Source organism: Entelurus aequoreus, linkage group LG17, assembly GCF_033978785.1.
Source record: "Entelurus aequoreus isolate RoL-2023_Sb linkage group LG17, RoL_Eaeq_v1.1, whole genome shotgun sequence".
Lineage (NCBI taxonomy): Eukaryota > Metazoa > Chordata > Actinopteri > Syngnathiformes > Syngnathidae > Entelurus > Entelurus aequoreus.
In genome coordinates this window covers 15,740,706-15,758,264 of record NC_084747.1, presented here as the reverse complement: position 1 = coordinate 15,758,264, position 17,559 = coordinate 15,740,706, and the positions used below count along the sequence as shown (strand labels likewise).

Here is a 17,559-nt window from a genome sequence, read left to right as displayed (position 1 = left end):
GTATATTTACAGCTAGAATTCACCAAGTCAAGTATTTCATATATATATATATATATATATATATATATATATATATATATATATATATATATATATATATATATATATATATATATATATATATATATATATGCATATATATATATATATATATATATATATATATGCATATATATATATATATATATATATATATATATATATATATATATATATATATATATATATATATATATACACATGCATATATATATATATATATATATATATATATATATATATATATATATATATATATATATACATATATATATACATATATATATGCATATATATATATATATATATATATATGCATATATATATATATATATATGCATATATATATATATACACATATATATGTATATATATACATATATACATATATATATACATATATATATATATACACATATATATGTATATATATATATATACATATATATATACATATATATATATATATATATATATATATATATATACATATACATATATATATATATATATGCATATATATATATGCATATATATATATATATATATATATATATATATATATATATATATATATATATATATATATATATATATATATATATATATATATATATATATATATATATCCTGAAAATATGCAAACAAAACTGTGTTTGGATAATTTATACTTCAAACTTGCATAAATAAATCTTAAGGAATATAACATAACTTGGCTTCTGAGAGCTTCAAAATGTAATGAATAAAATACTAAAGTTGTTGATAAACAAGCAATTATTTTAAAAATTAAATATGGTCATTTTAAATGAATCATTATGATCATTTAGAATTAATTATTTCAAATATGTTTATTTTAATGAATAATTCTATGGCTGGATGTAATAAGGAGTCAGAAAAAATACAAATAAAAATACAATTAATTTTGATGTTCTTAGCAAAATATAGTAAAAATGTATTTAGTTAAAAAAAAAAATATATATATATATATATTTATTTTTAGGTAAGATAAACATAATAATATAATTTATCTCTAGTCTGGATGATTTAGTTCTTGTCACCCTGTTGTCCTCCCGTCTCTTCCCCGAGGATGGCTCCATGAGCTGGGCAAACGCCTGGAGATGCCCTACGTCAACAACACGGTCCGCGGCCCGTCGGTGCGCAGCTCGTACATCGCCGCCCTCTACTTCACCCTCAGCAGCCTGACCAGCGACGGCTTTGGCAACGTGTGCGCCAACACGGACGCCGAGAAGATCTTCTCCATCTGCACCATGCTCATTGGCGGGTATGCTGGACGCCTCGTATGGAATAACGTGATTGGGCAGGCACGCTGTTTATATCGCGGGAAAGCGGACGTGAAAAAAGGCTGTCTTCACTCAGGTTCGCATGGAGCTGGAGGGGGCGTGGCCTCCAGCTCCGGCTGAAAATCTGTAGATTTTCGGGAGAATATTTGTCCCGGGAGGTTTTCGGCAGAGGCGCTGAATTTCGGGAGTCTCTCGGAAAATTCGGGAGGGTTGGCAAGTATGAGTGTAGATCTTTACCAGGCTCAATCTCCCTCTAGGAGGGGTGTCAAACTCATTTTAGCTCAGGAGCCGCATGGAGGAAAATCTATTGCCAAGTGGGCCAGACTGGAAAAATCATGGCATGATAATTTAAAAATAAAGACAACAAAGAAAAACATACTGCTGCCATACTGGTCCATAGCCTTGTCACGTCTCGCCTGGACTACTGCAACTCACTCCTGTTTGGTCTCCCTCACAAGTCACTTCACAAACTTCAGCTTCTCCCGAACTCTGCAGCCCGGATAATCACCAGAACCCCTTCAATCCAGCACATCACCCCTGTTCTGCAAGAACTCCACTGGCTACCCATCAAACACAGTATCCAATTTAAAACAATTCTCCTCACTTTCAAAGCTATACATAACCTTTCTCCGTCATATCTCTCTGACCTGCTCCATGTCGCCACGCCCTCACGTTCCCTAAGATCCTCTTCATCCATCCATCTCACTGTCCTCTTATATCAGTGGTGTCCAAACTTTTTCCACTGAGGGCCGCATACTGAAAAATCAAAGCAAGCGGGGGCCATTATGATATTTTTTATTTCAAAAACCAATACAATATATGTATAAAAAATATATACATTTAGGCCTCCACTCAGGCTTGATTCCATGGACCCCAAATGGTTTTGGTCAAAAAAATATAAAAAATGTGTCATTATTTATTATTATTATTATTCATATTTTATTATTATTCAAGGTTTAAATCTCTAGATCAACATTAGGTAATATAAAGTTGTTAAAGATTTAAGTTGTATGCCCTTTTTGTCAAAGAAAATCCTGTTTTTTGTGGAAAAAACACAAACTATACAATATTTTCACCCAATAAAGGTTTTAAGTGTATATTTGAGATTATATAATATTGGAGCCTTAAAAAGGTCAATAACTCATAACAACATTGATTTTAATTCATTATTAGTTTTTGAGCAATGACACTTAAAAAAAAAAGTCCCACTCATTAAAGTGTTAAAAAAAAAATATATATATATATATATATATATATATATATATATATATATATATATATATATATATATATATATATATATATATATATATATATATATATATATATTTTTTTTTTTTTACTTTTAACACAATAATCTTGAGATCACCTTCAGATCTATCCGTCAATTATAAGTTTTATTGTTGTTTATGTTTTTGTTTGTTCGTTTTAGGCCCTTCTTTAAAAAAAAACCTAAATAAAACAGCTTAGTTTTTTTATATGGCAAACACAAAATATGCAACATTTTCCCCAAAAATATCTCAAAGTGGAATATGTAATGTGACGTAATTGGAGCCTTGAATAGGCCAATAATTCATAATGACATTGATTTTGATTCATTATTATTTTTTAAAGAAAGAAACAGCCTGCATGGCAGCTTTGTGTTATTAGAGTCTACAATGTAACATTTTCTTGTTACATTTCACCTGTTTGCTCTTTTATACCACTTTTTATGTTTTGCTTAGTTTTTTTTAATCGTATTTTAGAATGTGTCGTGGGGCTGTTAAAAAATTACCTGTGGGCCGCAAATGGCCCCCGGGCCGCACTTTGGACACCCCTGTCTTATATAAACTGTCCACAGTGGGTGCCCAAGCTTTCAGCCCCTCTGCCCCACATCTTTGGAAGTCATTACCACCAGACCTTCGTAACACACTCATTATCCCTCTTCAAATCAAGACTCAAAACACACCTATTCATGACTGCCTATTCATTGTAAATCTTATCGATCTTTGTTGTTATTGTTTTTATCCATTTGATTTTAAACGGTGTCCTTGAGAGCCCAGAAAGGCACCTTATAAGTAAAATGTATTATTAATATTATTATAAGTTCAGATTGTTTTCTTTGTTTAAAAACAGACCAAACACATTATGAAAATGTAAAAAATTTGTTGTTTTTTACACTGAAATATTGCGGTTAATAGTCTATCTACATTTGTGGTCATTTGTACTTTCCGAAAAAATTATGTGATTATGTTCATCAGTCAAATATGCCTCCCATTTATAAGTATAACACGAAATGTACAGCCTATCAAAAGCTTTTATTTGGGTATAACTGTAACAGGTTACATTGCCAAAATATTTGACAATCACAGCATGAATTTAACAATCCACATTTTGTATACTATCTTTAATAAGCAACGTAAGTACATAGTGTCTAAACATGGAAGTGTTGACACATGGCACATAGCTCAGGGAATTCAAATAATTGCTATTATAAAATACATTTAATTAGGTCTGGTGTAATTAATCAGCTGCCTTTTGTCATGTCTGATAAACCTAATTTTGTTGCCTCTCCAACCTATCACCAACTTAAGTATACAAAGTTTTTACAAATTAAAGAACATAGTTATCAAAACATGTACAAATTGATTGGAAAATATTGCAACAATTTTTTCAAGTTGCATCAAAATAACTTTTTATTTTTTACAGTGTACCCTTTTAGAATGAATTTAAGTTCTGTCAGTCTTTAATCTGTGCTCCTTATCACTGGCTTCCATCCTTTGTATCTGCTTTTCCATCTCTTGCCCATGAAGGCGAGTGTTCATGAATAAACCAGAGGGAAGGAGGAGCAGGTCCATTAAAGGTTCATGCTGGAACAACTTAATGATAGCGGTCACACTTTCCAGTCAGAAAGAGGACATTCATGTCTTCCGTCCAAAGTGTAATATTTCAGCATTGTTTTCTGTAAATATTGTCGGACAACTTTAACGTTGTGCAAAAGGTCAATTGACATGTTCTACATAGTGCTACCCCCGTAACACACAATAACTTGTCCCTAGGCCTGGGTTATATGGCCTAAAATTAAAATCTGTTTTCACAAAAAATTCGATTTCCAAATTTTCCCAATTTTTTTTTCACCCTACTTTAAAAAAAACAAAAAAAACAACGAATACAAAATGACAGAGATACTTCATAACACGTTTTACTTTAATTTGATCAAAAACACTCCATCTTACTCTACACAAAATTCAAATTTTTATAATGTTATTTTTAGAACAAATATAATTTAGACATTTGATTGGCAACACTAAATGTGCCGCTAAAAATAGACAGTCTGCATAATAACATTAACGCTAATACTTGGTAAATATTCAGGTCGCAAGATGTAAACGGAGTCTTGTTGGCGGTTTATTGAGGGCTTAGTGGGCGAAATAGAAGAGCTCCCACTGACTCCAGTTTTAGCTGACTTTTACTAATGTTTATTTACAAGTTAGAATGCATAAACAAAGAAAAGCATATGTGTTCTTGTCTTACATGGGGATTGTGAACAATAGGCAACATTTTTAAAAGTGCAGTTTCCCTTTAAAAGGTGTGTAGATCTACTCCGGGATAAATAAAAGTCAATTTACAGCCTTTTTAGAATGTTATTTTTAGAACATATATAATTTAGACATTTGATTGGCAACACTAAATGTGCCGCTAAAAATAGACAGTCTGCATAATAACGTTAACGCTAACCTTCTGGCTAATTCTGGCTTTTTGAAGCATGTATAGTCATGTGTTTTATGAAATTGCATTGTCCCCTTTGAAATAAACAAATCTTAATCTTAATCTTAATCCTATCACATTCAGATATATGTTTGATGGTCTTTGGCTTGTACTGTATATCGGCCACTTAACCTTTAAAATGCAAGCATGTCTGCTCTGCAAAAATATTGATCTGGAAGGTTGACAGCCTCTCAGTTATGCTGTTTTAACACAGCAATTTAGGAAAGACTATTTTTTCTTCAGTGTGTTTTAAGGAGAACTGCATTTTTTTAAATGTTGCCTATCATCCACAATCCATACACAAGACAAGAACACACATCTTTTCCCTTTTCCGTGTGGTCTAAATAGTGGAAAAAACTCAAAGAGGCTAACAAAGCAGGTAATGGGGAGTCATCTTTTGAACATATAGAGCCCAGTAAAACAAATGTAAAAGATATAAAAAGGAGTGAGGATTATTCAGAATTTTCCAAGGGAAGGAGCGCTCAAATGCTGAAAGATACAACCATCTCATCAGTCGGCATCTCAGCGAGAGTGGACATTGTCAGTCACTGTTTTATGTTGTTAGTATGATAACGCTCCAGGGCTCTCACAAAGTCTACCAATACTTGCAATGACAAAAATATTATAAATAATTCACATGATCAAGACTGTGTCTGCTACTACATTACATACATACTAAAGTCTTAGTACTATTAGTCTTTGAAGTGTCAAGAGAACACCATTTTAACAACATTTTTGGGCCAGAATTTCATGATTGAGAGAACCTGGCTGCTATTGGGCTGCAATTATGGGAGATTCTTTGTAGTCCGAGTCATGATCTGACGTTGGTCTGTAGACCAACACATGAACACCAGGTGACCTGGAATGGTGTAATTTCAGGCAGATCAATTCATGTTGTTGGTGTTCAAAGTCAGGAAATCTGGAAGCGGTAAAAGCATAACTGAGGAAGACTACTATTCCTTCCCAACTAGAGTCATAAGGTCTGTCTGGTCTGAAGAATGAGTAACCAAGCACTCCAAGTATTATCTTTTCATTATTCAGGGAAGTTTCAGAAGTCAAGAGGAGATAATATTATGCTCCGGATAATCCTACTTTGTACAAGTACATCAAATATTTATGAATTTATTTTGAGGAGGTCTTGGGTTTGGGTGGATGTTGCCACTTACGACCAACATATTAAAAACTAGATTGGTGATCTGTTATTCCCCTGTGTGTGTTCTTATGTGTCTTAATGCATCTGCATTAAGATGAAATTGTTTACCACAAACTGAACAACTAAATGGTTTTTCTTCATTGAGTCTCCTCATGTGCTTGGTCAGACCGCTCTTTTGAGAAAAACCTTTACCACAAACTGAACAATTAAATGGTTTGTCTCCTGTGTGTGTTGTCTTGTGTCGAGTCAAACTGCCCTTTTGAGAGAAGCGTTTACCACAAACTGAGCAATTAAATGTTTTTTTCCCTGAGTGTGTGCCCACGTGTAGAGTCAAGCTACTCTTTTGAGAAAAGCTTTTACCACAAACTGAACAATTAAATGGTTTTTGGCCGTCGTGTGTTCTCATGTGTTGAGTCAAATTGCTTTTTTGAGAAAAGCTTTGACCACAAACCGAACAAACACATGTTTTTTCTCCTGTGTGTGTTCTCATGTGATGAGTCAAATTGCATTTTAGAGTAAAGCATTGACCACAAACTGAACAACTAAATGTTTTTTCACCTGTGTGTGTTCTCATGTGTGGAGTCAAATTGCTTTTTTGAGAAAAGCTTTTACTACAAACTGAACAACTAAATGGTTTTTCTCCTGTGTGTGTTCTTATGTGTTGAGTCAAATCTCTCTTTCTAGTAAAACATTTATTACAAACTGAGCAGCTGAAACAATGTTTACCTCTCTTCTTTTTAGAGAATTCAAAGTGTTTGGTGTCAGTGTGAGTCCTCATATCACCTTCACAGTCTGTATCGCTGCTCAAAGGTACTTCAACCTCGCCTTCAGCTTCACTACCTGATAGTGGAGCTAAGAGATTGTCTACTTGTGGTTTCTCTTCATCATCTTCAATCTTCACAGAGACAACAGTCAGTGGCAACATGGTTAGATCAGCCTCCTGTGGTCCTAGAAGACACTCTCCCTCCTGAGTGATCCAGAGTTCCTCCTCTTCCTTTTTAATGTTGGGTGGCTGTGGAGTCTCCTGCTTCAAAGTGGAGCGCCCTTCTGCCAAATGAGGGGGAAGATCTTCTGGATAACCAATCAGCTTCTGGATGTCTGCAGGACACAAACAACAGTAACATACTTTAGGTCAGACATCATCCATGAGATGTTTCTCCTTGATTTTGTTAAATCAAATAAAATCTAACTTTATTCATATACAGGCAAGTGGCAAACACATAGTGCTTTAAAAAAAACACAAAAAAAATAAGAGAAGCAAACACACACGCGCACACTCAGCACTTTTGACAATAACAGGCGGGGGCCATAGTGGCTAAATGCCACCTCACCGTGAGTCTTTGTTTCGGAATGTGGTAAAGGTGCCGGAGGATCTCAGCATCCGCAAGGGTTGATACCGTAAAAGCAGGTCAGATAGACAAGAAGGCGCAAGACCATTAAGACATTTAAAAACTAATAATAGAACTTTAAAATCGACCCCCAAGTGGACGGGGAGCCAAAGCAGCAACTTTAAAACTGGTGTAATGTGCTCCCGCCCTCTGGTCCTCGTCAGCACGCATGCAGCGGAGTTTAAAAAAAATAACTGTCGAGTTCTGATATTTTTTGTGGGAAGACCGGAGAGCAAGGCATTACAAAAGTCCTAACGACAGGAAGTAAAAGCATGCATGTGTTGGCCTGAGAGAACAACAGGCGAACTCTAGCTATGTTCTTAAGATGATTCGCTTGTACCCGTGATCTTGTCCTTTCAGTCATAACCCAAAGCTCATAACCATAGGTGAGGGTAAGACCGTAGATTAAAATCGAGAGCTTTGCCTTCTGACTCAGTTTCTTCTTTACCGCGACGGACCGATACAGGGTCTGCATCACTGCAGATGCCGCACCGATCCGCCGGTCGATCTCGCCATCCACTCTTTTCTTCAGTTGTCCTCCACTTGGGGCAAGATCGCCTCTCCAACCCGGAGATGGCACTGCACCCTTTTCCGGGCGAGAACCATGGACTTGGACTTGGAGGTGCTGATTCTCAACCCAGTCGCTTCACACCGATCCAGTGAGAGCTGAAGATCTCACTGGAAAACGGGTCCGAACCAAGCTCTGACACCGATCATACAGGGAGCGGACCGCCACAATCAGGCAGTCCAATACCCCATACTCTCTGAGTACTCCCCACAAAACCTCCTCAGGGACACGGTTGAATGCCTGTTCCAAGTCCACAAAACACATGTAAACTGGTTGGGCAAACTCCCATGCACGCTCGAGGATCCTGCGGAGAGAATAGAGCTAGTCCACAGTTCCACATCCAGGACAAAAACCACACTGCTCCTCCTGAATCCAAGGTTTGACTATCCGGCATAGCCTTCTCTCCAGTACAACTGAGTAGACCTTACCGGTAAGACTGAGGAGTGTTAGAACACACCCTCCGCTACCCCTTTTTAAATAGAGGAAACACCAGCCCGGTCCGCCAATCCAGAGGCACCGCCCCTGATGTCCACGCAATATTGCAGAGTCTTGTCAACCAAGACAGCCCTACAACATCCAGGGCCTTAAGGAACTCTGGACGAGTCTCATCCACCACCGGGGCCTTGCCACAGAGGAGGTTTTTTTTAACTACCTCGGCAAACCTCAGCCCCAGAAATTAGAGGGGCCACCAGATTCCCCAGGCACTTCTTCCTCATGGGAAGACATGTAGTTGGGATTGAGGAGGTCTTCAAAGTATTCCTTCCACCGATTCACAACACCGCTCCTTTTCAGAAGGGGCCTCACCACCGCCGCTTTTTAAAGCGGCAAGGAAGAATCGTTTTAAAAGCTGCGGGGTCCAAAGTGTAAGAAAAAAGTAGGGGTTTATAGTGCAGAATTTACGGTACCTAACCAACTGATGCTTGGATACACCAGCTTCAAATATCTTTTCTGGGTGACTGTTTATGACGTGGTGACTTGTCCAGCATCCAGGGTGTGCCTTGCCTGTAATTCACCAAAAGAGCTTTGCACGAGTCCGCCATTGTAGTCTGACATAGTAGTCAAGAAGCTGATTCTTCTTCTTCTTCTTCTCTTTCCTGTTGTTGTGGGGCAGACTGTCTCGTACATGCACAGGCCTTGAATTGTAACTTCTTAAGGTCAAGGCAAGTGTTGCCTTAAAGGAGGGCTCATAAGAGTTAGAAGTGCACCACGGCAAACATTATTTTCTTTCGAGGCATACATACATATATGTGTGTATATATACATATATATATATATATATATATATATATATATATATATATATATATATATATATATATATATATATATATATATATATATATACATACACACATATATGTATGTATGCCTCGAAAGAAAATAATGATATATATATATATATATATATATATATATATATATATATATATAAATATATATATATGTATATATATATATATATAATTTTCCTGAGGGAACTCTCCTGAAGGAATCAATAAAGTACTATATATATATATATATATATATATATATATATATATATATATATATATATATATATATATATATATATATATATATATATATATATATATGTATAAATAAATAAAAAGAATGTTGAAAGATGGCACCTGATGGCCATGAGATGTAACTGCCCTTTTTTTCCATATAGATAAAAATAGTGTTCATGTATGAGATCTAGGGCTGACAATTATGGCCAAAGTAATACGATTATTTTTTTATCAATATTGAAATCATGATTACTGATTGTTAGGTAAAGCAGTGTTGGGGTGTGAACATAATACCATCATGTCATTTGTAATCTCTAATAAAAAAAAGACTATAGATAAACATTATCCATATATCTAAAGACAAATATTAGTTTTTTTAAATTCTTTAATAATATCAACTTTTGGGGCGGTATAGCTCGGTTGGTAGAGCGGCCGTGCCAGCAACTTGAGGGTTGCAGGTTCGATCCCCGCTTCCGCCATCCTAGTCACTGCCGTTGTGTCCTTGGGCAAGACACTTTACCCACCTGCTCCCAGTGCCACCCACACTGGTTTGAATGTAACTTAGATATTGGGTTTCACTATGTAAAGCGCTTTGAGTCACTTGAGAAAAAGCGCTATATAAATGTAATTCACTTCAATTCACTTCAACTTGTCAGCTTTTTGTCATTACATGATGCCTTTATCTCTATTTTTATATTTTGATAGAGGGAGTTTTTTTTATATTATATTTTTTTTATTTTTAAGTAATGTACATTTATATGTACATGCAGATGCTGTATCAGGACAGATCCGTTAAGAGATGGAGCAGAAATATGTCATATAGGAATGAACTATACACAATAAAACATTAATAAAATGCTATGTCACATGAATGGTTTTTGAAGTAATAACTTTGTGACATGAAAAAAAACCTGGTGTTTACTTTTTGATATCAAAATAAAACACAAAGCAGTTTAGCTAATAAAGATGAAGTCTAATAAACAAGCTTTGTTCTTCTCCAACGCCTCCTTGTAGTTCAACAGTTTGGCCAACAAAAATAAAGAGGAGTGATACCTCGCACATCGAATACACAAAACATTATGGCTAGTATTGATGTTATTTGAACACTGATAAATAAAGGACGGGTAAACAAACTAAAGACTTTATAAATAAGTTGCGACAACGTTTACGACACATCACAAGCTGCATCTTCTCTGACTTGGTGAAAGTTAATTCTAGATTATAAATCATGCCTCCCACTTGTACAGTAAAAAGATGTTGCCACAAACCGAAAAGTTGGTCAACTTTTGACATCCAACTAATACCCCAATGTGGCGAGAAAAACACCTTTTTTTATTCCGTGTGAGAAAAATGATGAATTCTTCATCTATACGGGAGGATACAAACATCCCATCTCATCAGTCTGCATCCCAGTGAGAGCAGACATTATACAGTAAGTGATTATTTTTTTAGGTTCATAGTTTATATTTCATGTTTAGCTCATATCAATACTGCTACTTGCTGCAGCTGTTTAGCACAGAGCTTCTAAAACTTGTACCTAATCATTCGCATATTCAGGGTCACAAATATAGGGTTCTGGTTCCTAATTTGTCCCAAACAAGTCGTTGTTGTTGTCTCTCAGGAAGTTTGCTATGAGTAGAAGTTGTTTTTGTTGAAAGAAATGGCGAACGTTATGATGCGTCTGTGGAGTTAATGTGCTGCCGCATGCTTAAAATGAACAAAATACGTAAATATGACATGTTATTATTAATGTGCCTGTTACTATAATACATATATATCTACAGTGTGTTTAATTGATGGGGGTTTCTGGGTGTTATTAGAGTGCTTTATAGGCAGAATCACATGACCTATTTTGTTAGCTGACTTTTGCTAGTGTTTATTTACTAGTTAGAAAAGAAAAATGTGTGCTTGTCTCACATAAGGATTGTGAATGATAGTCAACATTTTTAAAAAGTGGTTAAACAGTGGTTCTTATGCGTGCTTTGTCTTTCTCTGCCAGACACATTCCGTTTGGATCTGCATTACGTCGAAGCCCAGATGTGTTTACCTTTCCTACATTCCTCGTTTCTGAAGAACAGTGCCCGCTTGTCTCCAACCCTTCCCCCATGCATTCCGGGGCAAAGATAAGAGTTGGGAGTTTTCTTTGTCTGGGTCTCTGTCGCTTTTCTGTCGGTCAGCAGTGCAGACTTGCCTCTCTGTAAACTGATGTTTTTTTAAACATCTTAAATAAATACTTATCATAATCTATTCTGGACATTTCTTTAGAGAGTAGCAAAAGGTCCAAAACACCCACCAAGACCGGTAATACCACACTACCCAAAGTTCAGCTGTAACTTCCTGACACTAAACCTGCAGAACATAGTTGTACTCATCTTTTTTCCATGTTCACATTTTCCCATTTTTTTGCAACACTTTGTTAAGCACCGCCTAAGTATTCCTTATTTTTGCACCTTTACTTTAAGAGGATATTGTTAAGTGTTCAATGCAATTTCAGAATTTTGTGTTTTCATGCTTGTGTTGATATTTCCTTTCCTTTCTGCCTTGACATCTGAGGGGATTATAATCAGATTAAGGTTACATTTCAAATAACTCGTTTTACATTTAATACATGTTTCTCCTGGTTCCTTTTTTCGATCATTTTTACAGCAAAACATGAATAATGATCGATATCGACCCATATAAAACACACACAGTACAGGCCAAAAGTTTGGACACACCTTCTTATTCAATGTGTTTTCTTTATTTTCATGACTATTTACATTGTAGATTGTCACTGAAGGCATCAAAACTATGAATGAACACATGTGGAGTTATGTACTTAACAAAACAAGGTGAAATAACTGAAAACACGTTTTACCGTACTATAAGGCGCACCTAAAAACCTCCAATTTTGTCAAAAGCTGACAGTGCGCCTTATAATCCAGTGCGCTTTATATGTGGACCAATATTGAGCCTCCAACAGGTAAAAGTTTCAATCAATCAATCAATCGCAACTGCGGTAAACAGCCGACGACTTCATTTTCCCTCGTAGAAGAAGAAGTTGTTCTTCTTCTACTGTAAGCAGCCGCCCCCGTAGAAGAAGAAGTGCGCGGTGCATGCTGGGATATATGACTGCGCGAGGCATGCCGTTTCATTTCCATTTGTTTGTTTATGTAAAGACCCCAAGATGGCTCCTATTAAGAGACACGCTTACGACGCAGAGTTTAAACTTAAGACGATCAGTCACGCAGTAGAACACGGGAATAGAGCAGCAGCGACACTGACTCCATTAATGACGACTTCGACGAGACGGATGCCGTATTCGCCCAACTGTTTAATTCGGACACTGAAGAAGAATTCGAGGGATTCGTGGATGAGGAATAACTTCATAAAGGGATCTTTACATGTTTATTTTGTGTGTTGGGTTGTGTGACATTAACGTTTGAGCAACGTTGAGTTATTGATATATTGTTATTGCTCTGCACTATTTCGAGTGTTACTATATTGTAACGTTTGATTTACCGTAACAGTATCACTGTTTTTTACGTGTTTATTGAATCAGGGAAAAGTTCCCCTCCACTATGTGATATAAATGTTGCACTACATGTTATACAAACCCCGTTTCCATATGAGTTGGGAAATTGTGTTAGATGTAAATATAAACGGAATACAATGATTTGCAAATCCTTTTCAACCCATATTCAGTTGAATATGCTACAAAGACAACATATTTGATGTTCAAACTCATAAACTTAATTTTTTTTTTGCAAATAATAATTAACTTAGAATTTCATGGCTGCAACACGTGCCAAAGTAGTTGGGAAAGGGCATGTTCACCACTGTGTTGCATGGCCTTTCCTTTTAACAACACTCAGTTAACATTTGGGAACTGAGGAGACACATTTTTGAAGCTTCTCAGGTGGAATTCTTTCCAATTCTTGCTTGATGTACAGCTTAAGTTGTTCAACAGTCCAAGGGTCTCCGTTGTGGTATTTTAGGCTTCATTATGCGCCACACATTTTCAATGGGAGACAGGTCTGGACTACAGGCAGGCCAGTCTAGTACCTGCACTTTTTTACTATGAAGCCACGTTGATGTAACACGTGGCTTGGCATTGTCTTGCTGAAATAAGCAGGGGCGTCCATGGTAACGTTGCTTGGATGGCAACATATGTTGCTCCAAAACCTGTATGTACCTTTCAGCAGTAATGGCGCCTTCACAGATGTGTAAGTTACCCATGTTTTGGGCACTAATACACCCCCATACCATTACACATGCTGGCTTTTCAACTTTGCGCCTATAACAATCCGGATGGTTCTTTTCCTCTTTGGTCCGGAGGACACGACGTCCACAGTTTCCAAAAACAATTTGAAATGTGGACTCGTCAGACCACAGAACACTTTTCCACTTTGTATCAGCCCACCTTAGATGAGCTCAGGCCCAGCGAAGCCGACGGCGTTTCTGGGTGTTGTTGATAAACGGTTTTCGCCTTGCATAGGAGAGTTTTAACTTGCACTTACAGATGTAGCGACCAACTGTAGTTACTGACAGTGGGTTTCTGAAGTGTTCCTGAGCCCATGTGGTGATATCCTTTACACACTGATGTCGCTTGTTGATGCAGTACAGCCTGAGGGATGGAAGGTCACGGGCTTAGCTGCTTACGTGCAGTGATTTCTCCAGATTCTCTGAACCCTTTGATGATATTACGGAGCGTAGATGGTGAAATCCCTAAATTCCTTGCAATAGCTGGTTGAGAAAGGTTTTTCTTAAACTGTTCAACAATATGCTCAGGCATTTGTTGACAAAGTGGTGACCCTCGCCCCATCCTTGTTTGTGAATGACTGAGCATTTCATGGAATCTACTTTTATACCCAATCATGGCACCCACCTGTTCCCAATTTGCCTGTTCACCTGTGGGATGTTCCAAATAAGTGTTTGATGAGTATTCCTCAACTTTATCAGTCTTTATTGCCACCTTTCCCAACTTCTTTGTCACGTGTTGCTGGCATCAAATTCTAAAGTTAATGATTATTTGCAACAAAAAGTTTGAACATCAAATATGTTGTCTTTGTAGCATATTCAACTGAATATGGGTTGAAAATGATTTGCAAATCATTGTATTCCGTTTATATTTACAACTAACACAATTTCCCAACTCACATGGAAACGGGGTTTGTACCTTGCTGTTGTTAAAAGATAAACAAAACACCACGTCACTGACTTTACCTCGGGGAAAATAATAAAACAGCTGTTTATTCATTTTGGGAGTGAACAGAGTTGTCAGAACGCTGGTTTGTAATCTATTAATAAAGTTTGACTGACCTATCTGACTGTTTTGTTGACATTCCCTTTAGCGCCGCTCCATCTAACGTAACCCCAGCCTCTACTGTAGCGTCTATTCCAGGGGTCACCAACCTTTTTGAAACCAAGAGCTACTTCTTGGGTACTTATTAATGCGAAGGGCTACCAGTTTGATACACACTTAAATAAGTTGCCAGAAATAGCCAATTTGCTCAATTTACCTTTAACTCTGTTATTATTAATAATTAATGATATTTATCTTTGTGGAAACACTGATCATATTAATGATTTCTCACAATAAATATATATAGAAACCGATAAATATCAATATGCAACACTTTATTTTTATATTTTCTCTAAGTGCACATTTTTCAAATTGAACATTTTCAAATGATCACTTCTAAGACAGTCTTGTGAAATCACAATATCCCATTTTAACTAGCTAGCCACTAACATTTTTTAACAAATCATGAATTACTTTGCCCCATGTTTGTACAAATAATAACTCATGTAAAATGCAAAAGTCAACTCTCAAATTTTTTAATAAATAATGTCACACTTTGAACTGGACACCAAATCTGTTATCTGTTTATTTGTCAGTTAGTGAAGACCAAGTCTTTAAAATATTTTCTTGGATTTTCAAATTCTATTTGAGTTTTGTCTCGCTTAGAATTAAAAATGTCGAGCAAAGCGAGACCAGCTTGCTAGTAAATAAACAAAATTTAAAAAATAGAGGCAGCTCACTGGTAAGTGCTGCTATTTGAGCTATTTTTAGAACAGGCCAGCGGGCTACTCACCTGGTCCTTACGGGCACCGTGTTGGTGACCCCTGGTCTATTCTATGCGCCTTATAATGCGGTGCGCCTTATATATGAACAAAGTTTTAAAATATGCCATTCATTGAAGGTGCGCCTTATAATCCGGTGCGCCTTATAGTGCGGAAAATACGGTATATTCTATTTTTTTTCAAAATAGCCACCCTTTGCTCCGATTACTGCTTTGCACACTCTTGGCATTCTCTCGGTGAGCTTCAAGAGGTATTCACCTGAAATGGTTTTCACTTCCCAGGTGTCATAGTTTGGATGCCTTCAGTGACAATCTACAATGTAAATAGTCATGAAAATAAAATAAAAAAGCATTGAAATGAGAAGGTGTGTCCAAACTTTTGGCCTGTACTGTTTATCGTGATAGGATGACTTAATGAGCTGTGACACATGTGCTATCCACGTTAGAAGGAGTTCCTCTTGGAAATAAACAAAGAGATGCTGACATTCTGCATTTTCAGAACAGAAACCTTACATTGATCATATTATTATTGTTCTTTATGACCTCCAATCCTCTGCACGTTGATGTAGACATGTCTTCTCTTCACACACTGCACATCTCTTACTCTTCCCCAACATCTTTTAAATCATTATTTTCTTTACACAAGCGCTTGTTTCGCTCTTCCACTTTCTTCATTTGACTTTTGCATTCTTTCATCTCCTCTGATGTGAACTCCACTGCAGGTTCTTTGTTTACATTCTACAACAAAGCCGGCTAATTTCTAATCAACGCTAAATAGCTTTCATATTCCAAAAACGTCAACTCACTCACCTTCATCTTTCGTCTTTATCTCCGTTGGTGATTTGCTGGAAGTTGGTGGCGCTGATTCTCTTTCATGTTCTCTTTTAGCGGACGTCGCCATCTTAGCATAGCAGTAGTCGTCCATCTTCTATCACGTCTTCAATCTTCACTTCAGAGAACACTCCATCGCTCCAAAAATCAACTTCTGTGCTGTGGGTGTTTTTAGAAAACACTTTGTTTGAGGTATTCCTTGCTATAAGAGCTTAAAACTTCTCCGGAAAGTCAATGCCGCTCAGTCAGCCATCTTGGTCTTTTCGCTTTCCCGCTGCTCGCTCGGTTTGCGCATGCGCCAGCAGTCAGCAACTTCCGTTCCCTACTTTAAAGCAGTTTTTTTTAATCCAAAATAGACGAGGGCGGACCTACGTCACTTCCGCCTACCAATCCCCTAGCAACCGGTCGCCATATTGAATTCGTTGAAAACAAACCAGCTCACAGCGAACACAGCATTGACAGAAAAAGCATTTAACGAGGTTTCACGGCATTTTAAACTGTTCTAAATGGCGTATGATTATGTAAATAGTCTTTCCAGTGAGGCTAGGTTAAGATACGAGTTAAAATGTTCTGTAGTTGGATTAAACGACTGCCCTTACCGCCTTCCAGCAGATGCGTGGACTGATAATCCTACACAATGGCCGGACATGGAATTTCTGTATAGTCTATAGCCTATACAGGCTATAGACTATATAGTATATACCGCATGTTATTTTTGTACAACAACAACTTCAGCTGTCGAACGTTATAAGGTACAAATTCAACAAGTACAACATTAGCACGGACGGTATAGCCAAGTTGTGGTTAAGAAGGTGGATTTTTGTTCCTTATATTTACCAGAAACGAAGTGATCCGAACACACGACCCGGGACTTTGGGGGACTCCAGTGAGAACCGTCCTCGTTTTCCCGGTGTAAAGCTGCGAGCCATTTGTCTCGTCTCTGTGGGCTTTTATCA

General features: G+C 36.9%; 1 protein-coding gene across 2 annotated transcripts; it reads right to left on the bottom strand.

Moving 5' to 3' along the window:
• Positions 1-803: 803 nt before the first annotated feature.
• LOC133632462 (gastrula zinc finger protein XlCGF17.1-like) lies at positions 804-16,890 on the bottom strand. 2 transcript variants are annotated; one of them, XM_062024883.1, is made up of 3 exons: positions 16,583-16,890; positions 6,967-7,338; positions 804-2,096 (listed from the first exon to the last, which is right to left on the bottom strand). In XM_062024883.1, the coding sequence occupies exons 1-3, from the start codon at positions 16,695-16,697 to the stop codon at positions 2,059-2,061; spliced, it is 525 nt and encodes a 174-aa protein (XP_061880867.1). In that variant the 5' UTR covers positions 16,698-16,890; the 3' UTR covers positions 804-2,058. The 2 variants fall into 2 exon arrangements, with proteins under 2 accessions (XP_061880867.1, XP_061880866.1); XM_062024882.1 differs by lacking the exon at positions 804-2,096 and having other exon boundaries at positions 2,728-7,338.
• Between the last annotated feature and the right edge of the window lie 669 nt (positions 16,891-17,559).